Genomic DNA, 15,608 nt, shown 5'->3' on the forward strand with positions numbered 1-15,608 from the left:
ATACGTACAATAACAGACCTCCGGATTTTTTGTCGGGCCCTGAAAACCCATTTATTTCAACTAGCGGGGCTGGCTTGAGTTAATTTTAAAATGATTTTAAATTGGGTTATTTTAATTTACGGCCAATAATATTTAATTATTTTAAATTGTTTTTAAATTTTGTATGTATTGTTTTTTATTCTGGCTGTTCACCGCCCTGAGTCCTATTCTGGAGAAGGGCGGTATAGAAATTTAAATAATAAATAAATAAATAAATTATCTGTCTTCTATGTTAAATGATATAGAGGTGTCATTTAGACACAGGTAGTCCTCATTTACTGACCTCTTGTTCAAAGTTACAATGATACTGAAGTGACTTTTGACTAGTCTTCAAAGTTGCAGCTATCACAGTGTTCCTGCAGTCACATGGACACTAATTGTGACTTCATAGCCAGGAAAGGAAAGGCAATAAGAAATCTGGTAGGAAGTTTCATGTTGCAGTCATGTAACAAACTACTTAATGACCATGGGTGATTTCCTAAAAATTGCATCTGGAACCAGTGCTGTAAGTTACCGCAATCACGTTATGTTTCACTTTATGAATGTGTATCCTTGCAAGAGAGTTGCTGGTCCCAATTATGATTGATAAAAAATAACTACCTATATCATTCCAGTCATCCAAATGAAATCATCTACATTCAGAACCTGCTTGATTGAAAGTGCAGGGCCAATTGATGGTTTCCTCATGAATGGTGAACATTTGGTCTTCAGCAGCCCAGGGATCCAGCTTCCCAACTTTCACCCGATAGAATGACTGGTTGGGGAATGTGATCCAGTTCTCAAGATCCAATCCTGTAACCAGTTCTCCTTTCTCATCAAAAGAAATTTCATCTCCAATGCTGTTGTTAAATGCAATTCTTTTCAAAAAGAAGTGTAGCTGAATAGAGAAATAATTAAATATATTTGTAAAAAGGAAAGAGTAGAGAAAAAGAAAGCATGATTAAGATATAGAATTGCATAACAGCTCAGAACAGTTTACACATGAGGGGGATATTTCTTAATGTGCAATGTTCTAGTGGTTCCCCCATATTTACTTATATGTCACCATTGATCAAAAATAATTATACTGTAGTTTTTGTGATAATTTAATTATAAAAGAAATCTATCCTTACCTTACCCAAAGACCTAGGAGATTTTATATCTAGGAGATTTTATATCTAGGAAATTTTAATTCTGAAAAATATACCAATTTTCTTTTGGAGGAGAGTTTTATTTTACTCATAAATATAATATAATTTGCACTTTTTTTTTTTTTAGCAAGGAACAAAATTGAATATTTTGCTCAACTATTATATATGCAGATCATGGAAGATCCAGATACAAAACTATAGTTATAGAAATAATATAATAGATACAATTATTGCAGCTATAAATATAGTTTAGCATCTGTCATGTCTGGACGTCATAAAAAATCCAGCTAGTCACTTGTTGTCAACAGACTACAGGAAAGGTCTTTTGCTACTATCTAGTGGTAAGCTAGGGGTTTAGAAATACAACAACCCAGAAAAGAAAAAATAATGATTTGTCTGTAACATTTTGAGTTGTGTTTAGACTAAGGCTATGTTTGTGAGACATTGAAATCTGAAATGGCATAGGGTCTCCTGCTTCAGCAGGGGGTTGGAGTAGAAGATCTTCAAGGTCCCTTCCAGTTCTATTCTGATTGATTGAGATTAGTACCAACAATTGTTGATTCCATCTCTTTTGGTAGAGGAGGTATAATGCAGCAGTACTATTCAATATTTAAGAAAGTGGTAGAGGGTTGCTGTTGTTGTTGTTTTGGTGTAAACAAAGGCCTTGTCTAATCATTGCTTGGACAAGTGCTGTTATTGCCTTTAAGGTGTACTGTTATTATGGGTCACATGCTGGTAGAGCTATTGCATAGGGATAGTATATTTTTTTAAGGGTGCATCAGGAGAGTCATCTGATTAGAACTGACAGGGGTGTCAAACTGGTGGTCCGTGGGCCAGATGCACCACTTGCAGGCCACACCCATCCCAGCTCACCCCAGCTCCATGAAGGGAAAACACATCAAGATACATCACATGATGGCAATGTGATGCTGCAAGTTTGACACCCATGCTATAGGAGATATGAGATAACTTCCTCATTTGATTTAGCAGTCCACTTGGGTTGGCAGAAAATTCTTCCTTAGTATGTTTCTCTTAAATGAGGCATTTTAATTGGAGCAGGATTGGAAAGTGATTATTGTTATACTTCTATACTTGGGAAAAAGTAGAAGTTCCCTAGAATTTATTAGATAATTATTAGCATGCATTCTGAAACCAGGTAGGTAGCTGAATTCAATTGGAAAGTCAACTTCTAGGGCATCATTTAAAAAGTGGAGGTTTAGTCTGAAATCTGTTTCAGCCAGGCACAAAGTTTCTAATCTTCTGATCAATGGGTGAGAAGGTGTCCTTCAGGCTCAGTGCTGGAAAGGGGGATACTTATGCTATGCATAGAAAGCATGGTCATTGGTCATTGACCATTGACCAAAATCTACTGTTGATGTTCCTTCCCAGGACTATTAATTCAACAGCATAATGAAAGCAGCATAAGTTTCCAGATCATCTCACAAGAATCTGAACTGGGGTTTCTGCCTCAATGGCAGTGCAGAAGTATTTATTACTGGGTGGCTGGGTTGAATTAACACAATGAAACTTAAATGAGGGGAGCAGCATTGACACAGTTTATAGAATAGTGGATACTAGGGTTTCTCTTTTGCACTTCAGTGCTTTAGTTCTGGTTATCCCCCAATTAAAAATAAAAATACAATTAACTAAACAGCAGTTTTTAACAATTTCTCAGCTGTCCAGATTTTTTCACTAATCTGGTTTCCAGGTTAGAAGCATGCTTTATGCAGGTTATTTGGATGAAGTAGTTACCCTCCAAACCAGGGCATGGAAAGTAATTTTTGCAAGGGTTAGTAGCTTCTCATTAGCTGAAGAATGGGATGGTTGTTATTGTGTCTCTGAGTGGTGGAAGATAGGGTACCAGGGTGTTTTTTGAACCCAAAGGGCAAGGATGAAATGGAGGGGAATGGATCAGACATTAGAATAAAATTTCTCAAGTGAGTGATGGTGGAGAAACAGCACTGGAAAATTGGTTTCCATAAGAAAATCAAAAGGAAACTTTGGTCTTTTTGTATTAGATGATCTCTTCTATTTAACTTTGAGCCTATACTAATGGGACTGTCAATGTCTGTCCATATTCACTGGCAAGACTTTCTTTGCTAACTTTGCTTATTATTCTGTCATCCCTCTTGTGGGTCTTAGAAGTGTTTCCTAAACCTTGGTTGGTAACTACATCTCATAGCTATACAGTCTTGTGCACACAACAACATTGTACAAAATTTCTATATAATTTGTTAACATTTTCCTTTGAACTTGTAACACAGTCAAATATTATCAAAAAGAAAAGTCCTCTAAAAACTCAACACTGCACATTTTGGCCCTTCCTTTTTATTATGTTGAATGGAAAGGATAGTGAAGATGGTAAATCTAAAGCATCTGAGTATCCCACATAACAGCCATTCATCTCAGGGAATTCCTTCCACTTTTCTTCTGCATCTAATCTTTTTCTTTTTAACCACTCCCTTGTTCAACTTTTCTCCATAACCTCTTCTTTCTGTCTTCTGTTTATACTTATTATTTCTTCATCATTCTGCTTCTCCACTCATTGATATTCTAATGCAGGTACTTCAGTCTTAAAACTCACTGATAGTTCATTTAAAAGTCAGAAAATGAATATTTTTGTTTATATTCCTGTATCCTATGTTATGTCTTCTAATTCCTCAGAAGCATTTTCATCTAGAAAAAACAAATAAGAACTTTTTCACCTTCTAAACTGATTACAGCTTTCCTGTTAGTTTTCTGAATGTTGTCTCCTTTCTCTTTGTAATTCATAGTTCACCTGCTCAGTTTAATTTACCCTTCTTCTCTTTCAAATAATAGCTGCATTCATGACTTTGGGCTGATAATGTTTTTGGCAGAAATGATTTTTGACTGTCTTCCAGAAGAATAGGAATCTAATTTGAACAAATTGCTCAGAAAAGGATTTTGAGAGGAAGAGAGTTTGTAAGATTAAGGCTGGAAGAAACTACCTTGAGATTAGCAATCTCCCCAAAATAAAGAAGGAATAAAGAAAGAAAGAACACAAGAGAAATTCCAAACTAACATCACAGAAAACTGTCACTTCTGATCTGCAATTGACATGTCATTCCCAGCATACTTGATTACTTACAAAATTACCTGCCATGGCTGTACATCCTGAAGATTAGGTTTCCTGCCACTCCAGTTTCTCCTATGTGGTTGTTGATCCACTTGTATGGCATTTAAAGCATGTGCCACAGCATACACTGCATTGTATATGCTGTAACTGGGACTGGTCATCCTCATTTCAAAAAAAGCCCCAGGAAGGCTCTCCAATTTTTCTTTCTCAGTGCAGATACTCTCAGGATCATCATTCTGAGATGGGTTTGGAAATACACAGCCAAATGCATTTTCCCATACATCTTTAATGAAACCATCTTGGGGGAAGAATGAGAAATGGTTTCTTGTCTCAAGAAAATGCTGGAATCCTTTAACTTCATTTGAGTAAACTGCAAAGGACAATGCACCATGGAGGACTTGGATATCCCAGTTCTTCTGATAAAAGAATGATGCAAGACCCATTTGGGAAGCAATGATCCACACCCTACCTTTTGGCTTTATAGAAACAAATTCTATTTCAGGAAGATATAACAACCATCTCAATTCTAAAACATATTTATCTTTGATTATCATAACATTAGCTTTGCTGTTAATGAAACGATGAAATATTTCCACAAACCATTTCAGACCATCATCTGCATTGCTGATGTAAATTGTCCTGAGCTGCTCTAAGAAAGCAATACAGATCCCATGAAGAGAAAACCATGAAAATATCAGTTGTTCAAATTTTTCTCCACCATCTCCTTTCACAAGAATTCCAACCCAAGTCCACCTGAAATGGACAAGTAGCTGAAGGATCCCCCTAAAATAAAAGTCTTCACCTGGAACCATGTGGTAATAGAAGGGGATATCAGTTTTAGCATACATATTTGGAGGAGGGCCATATAGGAGCTATACACATAAAAAAAAACAAAAAACAGACAGAAAGATGATTGATAACCAATATGCATTTTCTGCAAATAAAGAGTTCTAGAATATGCTCTCACACTATTTATGTGCATGAAATATTTGTGAAAGTCTGCACAATTCAATGATCCTCTGAATTTCTTTCATCTTTTTATATTACTTTTTTTCTTCAACAATAAAAATAATTTCATGTATGAATATGGTTCATACTATCTTATAGAACCACAGAGGGTTTGTAAGCTCCTTGTTCTGCAGACAAGAGAAAATTCTAAGGCTTTTTTCCTAACCAGTTGTCAAACTCTGGCAGACAATGCATATCATCGCTGGCATATTGAATCCTACTCCTATGCATTGGTTACCAGTAACTGTACCACATTAGAAGACAACAAATTCTGATTCAGCTTTGGTCAAGCATGTTGAACAAGGGCAATACTCACCAGGAAAATGCACAGCCCATCACAAGATTGAAATCCCATAGGCAAACTGGAAAAACAGCTATTCACTTAATATTTACCCAGTTTAACCCCAAGGATGCCTGGAAAGAAGAATGGACCAAGGTACCATTTTATGGTCTGACCATTAGTGAATGCTATGCCAAACCATCTGGTTTGACATGCCTCATTTTGTCTGGTTGAAATTGAACAAAATTAAATGTTATACTGGAGGAAGTGCCTCTGCTTGTACCAATGGGGATGGAAAGATTGTTGTGACTGTGTTGCTGATATACAAATATTAAACATATTGTGCAAGATTGCCCACAACATGCATTTTCTGGTTTCTTAGAAGATCTGCATGAAGCAACACCAGAGGCAATAGCCTGGATAGCTGAACTGGATATTCAGTTATGAGGCCACTGTTATACCCCTATATAAGTTTTATTTATAATTATGTAGTCTGTGTATATATGTTTACTTTTTTTCTCATCATACATTAAATAATAATAATAATGGCAATGAGTTTTCTTGAGTCTCCCAAATCTGTCACAAAACTTTTTCTAGCTCCTGGATATTGATATTGATATTGATCCAATATGGCTCTAAATACAAAGATTTACGTTTCCAAGAAACATTGTTCTCCAATATATGTGCCTTCAATTCATTTTTTGAATGGATGCTACCCTCACCCAAAATTTCCCTTATTTCCTTATATACTCTGCTTCAAAATCTACTATGATAAGCCTTGCTTCAAAGAGATACAGTAATTTAAAGGGTGGATGAGGAATGGGAGGAACCAGGTTCAAATCCACTTCAGCCAAAAGAGCTCAGTGTATACAACTTTGGGTCCACCATACTCTCTCATGGCCTAACACATCACAATTGGTAGTAGCAGAAAAATATAGGAGGAGAGAGCACTATGTGTGCCTCCATGAACATGAGAATTAAAGGCAGCATCTAAATTACAACAAAACAAAACATAAATAAATACAATTCTGAAATCTTATATCATTTTTATTTACCACAATAGCAACTTTATTGGGAAGAAATCCAAATATCCTGCAATAAGGGAAAATGTTTAATGCTTATCAATCTATCTAGAAAAGGATGCAGAGAAGAGCAACAAAGATGATTAGGGGACTGGAGGCTAAAACATATGAAGAACGGTTGCAGGAACAGGGTATGTCTAGTTTGATGAAAAAAAGGACTAGGGGTGACACGATAGCAGTGTTCCAATATTTCAGGGGCTGCCACAAAGAAGAGGGAGTCAAACTATTCTCCAAAACACCTGAGGGTATGAGAAGAAGCAATGGGTAAAAACTAATCAAGGAGAGAAGCAACTTAGAACTAAGGAGAAATTTCCTGACAGTTAGAATAATTAATCAGTGGAACAACTTGCCTCCAGAAGTTGTGAATGCTCCAACACTGGAAATTTTTAAGAAGATGTTGGATAACCACTTGTCTGAAGTGGTGTAGGATTTCCTGCCTAAGCAGGGGGTTGGACTAGAAGATCTCCAAGATCCCTTCCAACTCTTCTATTCTATTCTATTCTATTCTATTCTATTCTATTCTATTCTATTCTATTCTATTCTATTCTATTCTATTCTAGTTAATTGTTTGAACCTGACCAATCATATCAAATTCTGAAATTTGGTACACATTTCTTTACCCTTTGACAAGTATATTTTCTTAATATACTTCATAAATAAATGTATATGAAATTAAATATGTCTTAATGTCTTACAATCACTTCTATCTAAAAATACAAAGCAAAGTAAGGGCAACTTATCATGAATGCATCTTACCTGTGGAATCCTGTAAACACCTAAAATGTCTGCAATATCAATAGAAATGTTAGGATCAAGAGTCCCAATAACAGATTTGAGTTTGTTCAGGATGCCACGCTTGTAGTTGGGAATGAATTGTTTCTGACTGGAGAAAAGTTTCATTGTGGCAAGATATGTGTACTCTCCACCATAACTTTCATATATTCTAAAACCCAAGGTAATGTTAGGTAAGAGCTGGAGGTCTTCATTTATCTTCTTCACAGCAAATATCATGGTCAAAATATGCTGATAATACTTGATTAGGACTCTGCAATGGGAATTAGATGCTGAATCAATGAAATTATGCATCTAAAAAGGGAAGTCAAACTAAACTTTACAAGAACAATGTTATCTGATAAATTGGTTATCATTCACTTTTTAGAGAAATCAATACTTGCTTTTCATGAGTGTGTTTGTTAAACCATTTTGATTATATGATACTGAGCAAAATATTTGCCCAACATGGAAAATACACATTAAACTTAATTAAACATTAAACTGTGGAATTTGATACCTTTATATTTTGGTAGAAAAGATTTTTGTTGTAATTTAAAGGACCTAAAAGAAATAACATGGATTTTGATTTTTGATTTCCTTTACATTTTCTTAGAAGTGTACTTAAGTACTTTTCCAGAATTGACAAAATATTTTCTTAAATGCACCATCTTTAAATTATAGCTATAATAAGTTATTTAATAAGCTGTTCAAATATCCCTTAATGTGTAAAGCCAGTTAAGCAAAATCCAAAGGTTTTCCCTACCCCAAAAACAGAAATAGCAAAATTTGGGTTTGGTGCTATGCTTGTATTAGTTTAATGTAAGTCCAATGTATTAGTTTAAATGTAAGAACTTCATATAATTGTAAAATCAGAAATTCTAAAAAAAAAATACAAAAGCAGAATAAGATTTTATTAATTAATGAATTACCCTAAAGACATGTATTTTTCTTCTTCCCACTCCAAAAAGTTTCATATATCATGGCCATATTTATTTATAGATGTTTTATTTATTGATGTAAAATATGCTGCATCTTTGACTAGTTCTATTATTCCAATGGTTAAATACAATTTTACTTTTTTTGAGATTCAATTTTAGAAGCAGATGTTATAATTCCGAGAAATATGTAAAATCTGTTAATCATGCAGGACTGAATAATTATTTTGATTTTCCCCCTTTCTTGAAGCAACACAGGATCTTACTATTGCTTTCCTTTAGAAAGCACAATGAAAGCATAAGTTGAAAGTATTATTTTGTTTTGATTTAAAAATTTATATGTACAATATTGAAATTAACTATAATTCATAGACTTGGAGTATAGAAGAATTTTAGGTAGATTGATATAGTAATAGAAAGATTAATAATGATGATGATGATGATGATGATGATGATGATGTCTGGATAGTGGATGTGGCAGTGCCTGGAGACAGCAGAATAGAAGAGAAAGAACTGGAGAAGATAACAAAATACAAAGTTCTACAAATAGAGATAGAATAACTATGCAAAGCAAAGGTAGTACCAATAGTAATAGGCGTCTTGGGTGCACTCTCAAAACAACTGGAGCACCACTTAAACACCATAGGCATCGACAAATTTGCCATCAGTCAATTGCAGAAGGCAGCTTTACTTGGAACAGCTTCCATCCTGTGACGATATCTGTAACACTGTCAAACATCCAGATTTGCCTATCCCAGGTCCTGGTAAGGACTCAATAGGTAGACAAAAATGCCAAACCCATTCTGAACATCAGGCTGACAGTAATAAAATAATAATAATAATAATAATAATAATAATAATAATAATAATAATAATAATAATAACAACAACAACAGAAAGGATGCTGCAAAAACTCAAGAAGAACAAAGGATCAATTGCTGATTGACAAGCTAATCCTAAAGAACTCAAAGAAAAGACCAACCTGTTCATGGCTTGGATAGACTATAAGAAAGCGTTTGATTCAGTTCAGTTCCCCATAGCTGGATCAAGAAATGCCTGGAAATCTTAGGCATCAGCAGCAACATACAAAAATTCATGGAATCTTCAATGAACCTCTGGAAAATGAAAATTATGGCTAATGAAGAAAAACTGGGTGAAGTTGAAATTAAACGAGGCATTTTCCAGGGCGATTCCCTTTCACCCCTACTTTTTATACTCTCAATGCTACCACTGACAATCATTTTGAAGAAGATGAACTGTGGATAGGAACTTGCAAAGAAAGGACTGAAAATCTCGCACTTGATGTACATGGATGATTTTAAGCTGTTTGGTAAAACAAAAACTGAACTGAATTTATTAATTGAAAACACAAAAGAATTCAGCCAAGACATCAGTATGCAGTTTGGAATTGACAAATGTGCAACAATAGCAACCAAAGCAGGCAAGATCATAGAAGAGGATAGAATAGAACTAGAGAATGCAGAAATGATAAAGGCAGTAAAATCAGAAGAAGGCTACAAGTACTTGGGGATTTTAGAAGCCTCTGACTTAATGCATAAAAAAATCAAGGAATTAACTTCAGCCAAGTACATTCGGTGAATTCATAAGATATTAATGTTCAAATTGAGTGGAGGAAACATCATAAAAGCCATAAATACCTGGGCTATACCTGTGATTAGATACTCTGCAGGAATAATTGACTGGACCCAGATGGAGTTAGACAATTTGGACAGAAAAACAAGGAAGCTTATGACAATGAATCATGCCTTGCACCCTAAAAGTGATGTTGACCGATTATATTTACCAAGAGCAGAGGGTGGTCGAGGACTCCTACAAGTAAAGCAGACTGTGGAAGAAGAAAAATGCAGCTTGAATGATTACATCCAGAAAAATGAAGAACCAATGATTAAGGAAGTAAATAAAGGAGGCCTTTTAAAGACAACTAAAACAAAAGCAGAATATAAGAAAGAAGTAATTAAACAACGAGCTGAAAATTGGAAAAGCAAAGCTCTGCATGGCCAGTACTTGAAAAGTATTGAAGGCAAAGCTGACCAGAAACTAACTTGGAACTGGTTAAGATCAGGAGTACTGAAAAAAGAAACAGAAAGCTTTATTTTGGCAGCTCAAGAACAAGCCCTAGCCACAAACTGCATGAAGGCAAAAATTCAATATTTTACCACCAACAGCAAATGCCGCCTCTGCAATGAGAAAAATGAGACAGTCGACCACCTGATCAGTGGATGCAGCAAAATTTCACAAACTGACTACCTACAACGCCATGACCGTGTTGCTAAGATCATTCACTGGAAATTGTGCCAGAAGTTTGGATCTGAATACAGCAAAAACCACTGGGAACATCAGGTTGAGAAAGTTTTAGAGAATGAGAAACTCAAGATCTTGTGGGACTTTAGGATTCAGACTGACAGGCACTTGGTCCACAACACACCTGACATAACAATAGTTGAAAAGAAAAAAGTATGGTTCATTGACATTGCAATGCCTGGTGATGCACGGATTGAAGATAAGCAGCAAGAAAAAAAATCACAAAGTACCAGGACTTGCAAATTGAAGTTGAGCGACTGTGGAAAAAGAAATTGTGTGTTGTCCCGATTGTAATTGGAGCCCTTGGAGCAATACCCAAAGGGCTACCCCGCTATTTAGAAATTCTAAATTTATAGGACTTGAACATTTTGACTCTACAAAAAACCACCCTACTCAGAACAGCTTACATCCTCTGACGATACCTTAACAGTTCCTAGGTTCTTGGTTAGGACTCAAGCTGCTGAGCTATTAACCAGCCTCAAAGGCTGTGAATCTCACCAAAGATTAACAACAACAATAACAACAACAACAACAACAACAATAACAACAACAACAACAATAATAATGTCTTACAATGGTTCACCAGCAACAGAATTCTTGGGAACTTCATCAAAGTGTTCTACAACTCTACTTATAAACACTAATGAAGTAATGCCACCAATAATGAGGTCACCTGCTTGAAAAAATTCATGAACAATCGAGATAGTGTCTTGGATTCTGCACATTATTGGTTGAGCCTTGCAAGATATATGTGGCAATAACAGGATAACAACCAATATCATATTTACTAGCTTATTATCACTTCCATATAATGCTGACAAGTCTCCAAGAATAAATAACCTTAAAATAAATCTCTCTATTCCTCACATAAGCCCAATTACGTTCTGAGCTTCAGAATAAAAATCAGTCTGAGACATCAATCCAATAATGATCTTACCTGCCCCAAAACTCTAAATATATGTTTTTCAAAACACATGAAGGATTTAAACTGCCCATCATCTCTTATGGCTCATTCTTCCAAGTAAACATAAATTGTCTACCAGGGTTTTGAGAACCAACAAGGTTAATAATAATCTTTTTGATAATTATAGAGAGGGGTGGAAAAAAGTGTGACTTTAAATTGCCATTACTCTGTAAATTTAAGAATATGTTTCTCAATTCTGAACCCATTATTAGTATTCGGAACTTCACAGAGTTCCAGCTTCACACCATCCCATGGGAAAACTCAGGTCATTCAGCTTTCTGGAAATATCAGACCTGCCTCAGTTTAGATTCCTAGCTATAAATGATCCTTGGCTCCATTTGTTGCAAAATGTATAGCTTTATTAGAAGTCACGTGGATTTCAGTAAAGCAAATCCAGAACTGAAATTCACGCACCAAATTCCCAAATGTAACTCTTAGGCACTTCTCTTAGGGCAATTGCTGGTCCCCACATCATGCAATCAATTTCCAAAATGCTTTGGAAATGGTCATTTTGGGTGTAGGCTGGCTTGCAGCTGAATACTTCTCACAATGGAGCAACTTGAAATAGACATACTTACTTCCATTACTTTCATTTTCTCTCCGAACAGCCCCCCTCCCTTCCCCCTTCCCCCTTTGAGTCCTTGGCAAACTGGTACCAAGCACAGGCATGAGGTGGCAGTTCTAACATTCTGCCCCTTTTGTGAAAAGGAATAAACCTGGAGAAAAAAGGAAAAGAGAGAGGTTATTAATTAGGTTACTAATGGAGGTTGTCAGGGTATTGATTATGGAATTTGCATAATATTCTCAGAGCTTGCATATTCTGGGCAACCACCCATTCAGCTTCAGAAGAAAGGATGTGTTTCCAGAGAACCAAAAACTGCAGTTTGCCCCTATTTTTTTTTTTTTTTTTAATTTGATTTATATGCCGCCCTTCTCCGGAGACTCAGGGCGGCTTACAATGCGTTAAACAATAGCCTTCATTCTTTTGTATGTTTTATACAAAGTCAGCTTATTGCCCCCACAAACTGGGTCCTCATTTCACCTACCTTAGAAAGGATGGAAGGCTGAGTCAACCTTGAGCCTTGGAGAGATTCGAACCAGCAGAAATTGCAGGCAGCTGTGTTAATTACAGGGTGCACTAAACCCCTGTGCTATCAAGGCTCCTTATTTATTTTATTTTTATTTATTTATTTATTTTGTCAAGCATGTATTAGAAAACAGATATAAATATAAACATAATTATGAATACATGAAATGGATACAAATAAAAGGGAACAGGGATTTCCCATTCCTAAGAGGCCCCTTAAAGACCTCTTAGGAATGGGGTGAGGTTAACAGTAGACAGTCCAAGGGTAAAGTTTTGGGGATTTGGGGAAGAAACTACAGAATCCGGTATTGTATTCTAGGCATTAACAATTCTGTTACTGAAGTCGTATTTTCTGCAATCAAGTTTGGCGCGATTTACCATAAGTTTGTATCTATATGCTCTTGTATTATTGTGGTTGAAGCTGAAGTATTCATTGACAGGTAGGACATTGTAGGAGATAATTTTATGTACTACGCTTAGGTTGGACCAAAGATGGCAAAGTTCTAAATTGTCTAAGCCCAAAATTTTAAGTCTGGTGGCATAAGGTATTCTGTTGTGAACAGAGGAGTGGAGGACTCTTCTTGTGAAATATCTCTGGATTTGTTCGATTGTATTATGGAGGTGTGATACTAGGATTTCCTTTACTTCAAAATGATGCTTACCTTCAATGATATCAGGAGGAGGGGCTTCTGCAGGTGGTCATAATGGGGAAATTTTGGCTGGTTAAGCAGACTACAGTGGAACACAGGATGTATATTCCTAAAATTCTTTGGCAGTTGCTGGTTTAATAACTCTTGTTATGTGAAAAAGACCTATATATTTCACTCCCAATTCTTCAAAGATTGCCTAGATTGTAGTTACTTGGTGGAAAGGTATACATCCTCCCTGATTTTCTTTTTGTCTGTAAATTTTTGTATGTGTCCCTAGTGTTATCTAGTGCTTTACATACTATGGACCATGTAATTTGCGCTAGTGTTGCAGAAGTTGCAGACCATTGCAGCATAGCAATAAAGTCCTGGCCAGTGGCAACATGAAATGGCATGAAGCCAGTGTTGCTGTGTAATGAATTATTATATCTACCTCCATGAAGGGGAAGAGGTCTAACCAATCTATCCTGTTGGTTATGTAGCATTGTTCTAAGATGCCATTGTTATGTTCATAGGCACCATTAGTTTGGAGGTAGTGCAAAGAACTGAGACTGGGTGATCCCTAAAAGCTCTGAGAACTCCTGCCTGAACTTTGAGGTGAATTGCATCTCTTGGTCAGATATTATTATTTCAGGGGGCACATGGAGACAAGAGATTTTTGAATGAAGAGTTTTGCGAGGGTCCATGCAGAAGAGATTTTTGGGCATGCCACAAAGTGCACCTGTTTGGAGAGTAAGTCAGTGGTGACTCATACTACAGTATTTCCTGAGCTTTCAGGAAGTTCAACAATAAAGTCAATGGAAACCTCTTTCCAAAGAGCTGTTAGCAACTGGTTGCAAAAGTCCTGGATGCCATTTAGCCAATGCACACACAGGGCAACTAGCCACATATCCCTTTTATATCTTTCTTCATGCTTGACCACCAGAATTGGCATCTAATGAGATACAGGGTCTTTACAAACCAAAATGCCTTGCTATTTTTGAGTCATGGCTCCATAGGAAAATCAGATGTCTTTGGCACATAGTATTGCCCTTAACTCAAGTGAGGCCATTACATCAGCAGAAATCTTCTTTGTGGCTGGTGAACCACTTGTCCTTGATCAGGGCTGTTCTTAATGCCTGAGTTGGTCAGGTTGGACTTTTTAAATTTTGTGCTCTGGTTGTAGCTGGTGCTGCTATCCAATTGGAGGAGGGATGTGGAGTTCACTTTTTGGTACTGTTGTATTGGGGTAACCTGGAGATGAAATTCTTCCTTCCAGGTGAGAACCACAATGTAAAATTAAACTGGTTAAAGTACTTCACCCATCTCATCTGTTTGGGTGAAAGTTTCTGAGGGGCTTTTAGTGCTTCCAGGTTCTTGTGGCCAGTCTATACTCAAAAGGAATATTACCACCTTCTAGGAAATGTCTCCATGTCAATAACGCCAATCTCACTCTGTAAGCCTCTTTTTCTCAAACATCTATCTGCATTCATATTCAGACAGCTTTTTGGATGTATAAGTGCAGGGTAGTAGTTCACTGTGTTGGTCTTTTTAGAGGAGGATGAGGCTTACTGCTATATCACTTGCATCAGCAAGTGATCATCAGAGTCAGGGTGCTTGAGAATAAATTCATCAATGAATAATCTCTTAAATTTTTTGAAAGCCATTTGGCATTCCATGGACTATTTGAAGGGTTTTCTCAGTTTAGGCCTTCCCTCCCCTTTAATTTTTTAGTAGGTTTGTTAGTGGCATGGCGATTTGGGCAAAGGTAGGGATGAACTGTCTATAAAATTTTGCAAAGGGTAGAAAACTCGGCAGTTGTTTCTGGGTGTGGGGTGCCTCCCAATTAAGTACCACTCAAACTTTCCCTGGGCCATTTCCATACCTTTGTGGGAGATCCGGTACCCCAGGTAGTCTAATTTAGTCTGGTGAAACTCACCAGAGTTTGGAGAGTTTCACATATAGATGGACAGTTAAAAGCTTTTCTAGGACAGTTTCACTAGTTTCACATGCTTGTCTATGGATTCAGTGTAAATTAGAATGTCATCTGGGCATTCTAGGACTCCCTTGAAGAGGAGCTCATGCAGCACCTCATTAATTAGCTACCTAAACATGGTGAGTGTCCCTTGAAGACCAAATGGACAGACCCGGAACTGAAAACAACCAAGCAGGCAATTGAAAACAGTTTCCCACTCATCAGACTCTTTGACTAGGACTCAGTAATATGCTTCTGTTAGGTCCAGTTTGGTAAAAAAAAAAAAAAA

At 36.5% G+C, this 15,608-nt stretch overlaps 1 protein-coding gene across 1 annotated transcript; it reads right to left on the minus strand.

Annotated features, from left to right (window-relative positions):
• Window positions 1–667: 667 nt before the first annotated feature.
• On the minus strand, window positions 668–7,647 carry LOC117668681 (vomeronasal type-2 receptor 26-like). The gene is made up of 3 exons (XM_060693680.2): window positions 7,393–7,647; window positions 4,287–5,138; window positions 668–916 (listed from the first exon to the last, which is right to left on the minus strand). The coding sequence occupies exons 1-3, from the start codon at window positions 7,645–7,647 to the stop codon at window positions 668–670; spliced, it is 1,356 nt and encodes a 451-aa protein (XP_060549663.2).
• Between the last annotated feature and the right edge of the window lie 7,961 nt (window positions 7,648–15,608).

This window comes from Pantherophis guttatus, chromosome 4, assembly GCF_059756535.1.
Source record: "Pantherophis guttatus breed Tessera chromosome 4, ASM5975653v1, whole genome shotgun sequence".
Lineage (NCBI taxonomy): Eukaryota > Metazoa > Chordata > Lepidosauria > Squamata > Colubridae > Pantherophis > Pantherophis guttatus.

Excerpts from the sequence above, each read along its gene's own strand:
- LOC117668681 (XM_060693680.2), bottom strand. The coding sequence starts at position 7,647 with ATGATATTTGCTGTGAAGAAGATAAATGAAGACCTCCAGCTCTTACCT. Across the intron at positions 5,139-7,392 it reads GTGTTTACAGGATTCCACAG|CTCCTATATGGCCCTCCTCC; the intron begins GTAAGATGCATT and ends TTATGTGTATAG. Across the intron at positions 917-4,286 it reads AGGATGTACAGCCATGGCAG|CTACACTTCTTTTTGAAAAG; the intron begins GTAATTTTGTAA and ends TTCTCTATTCAG.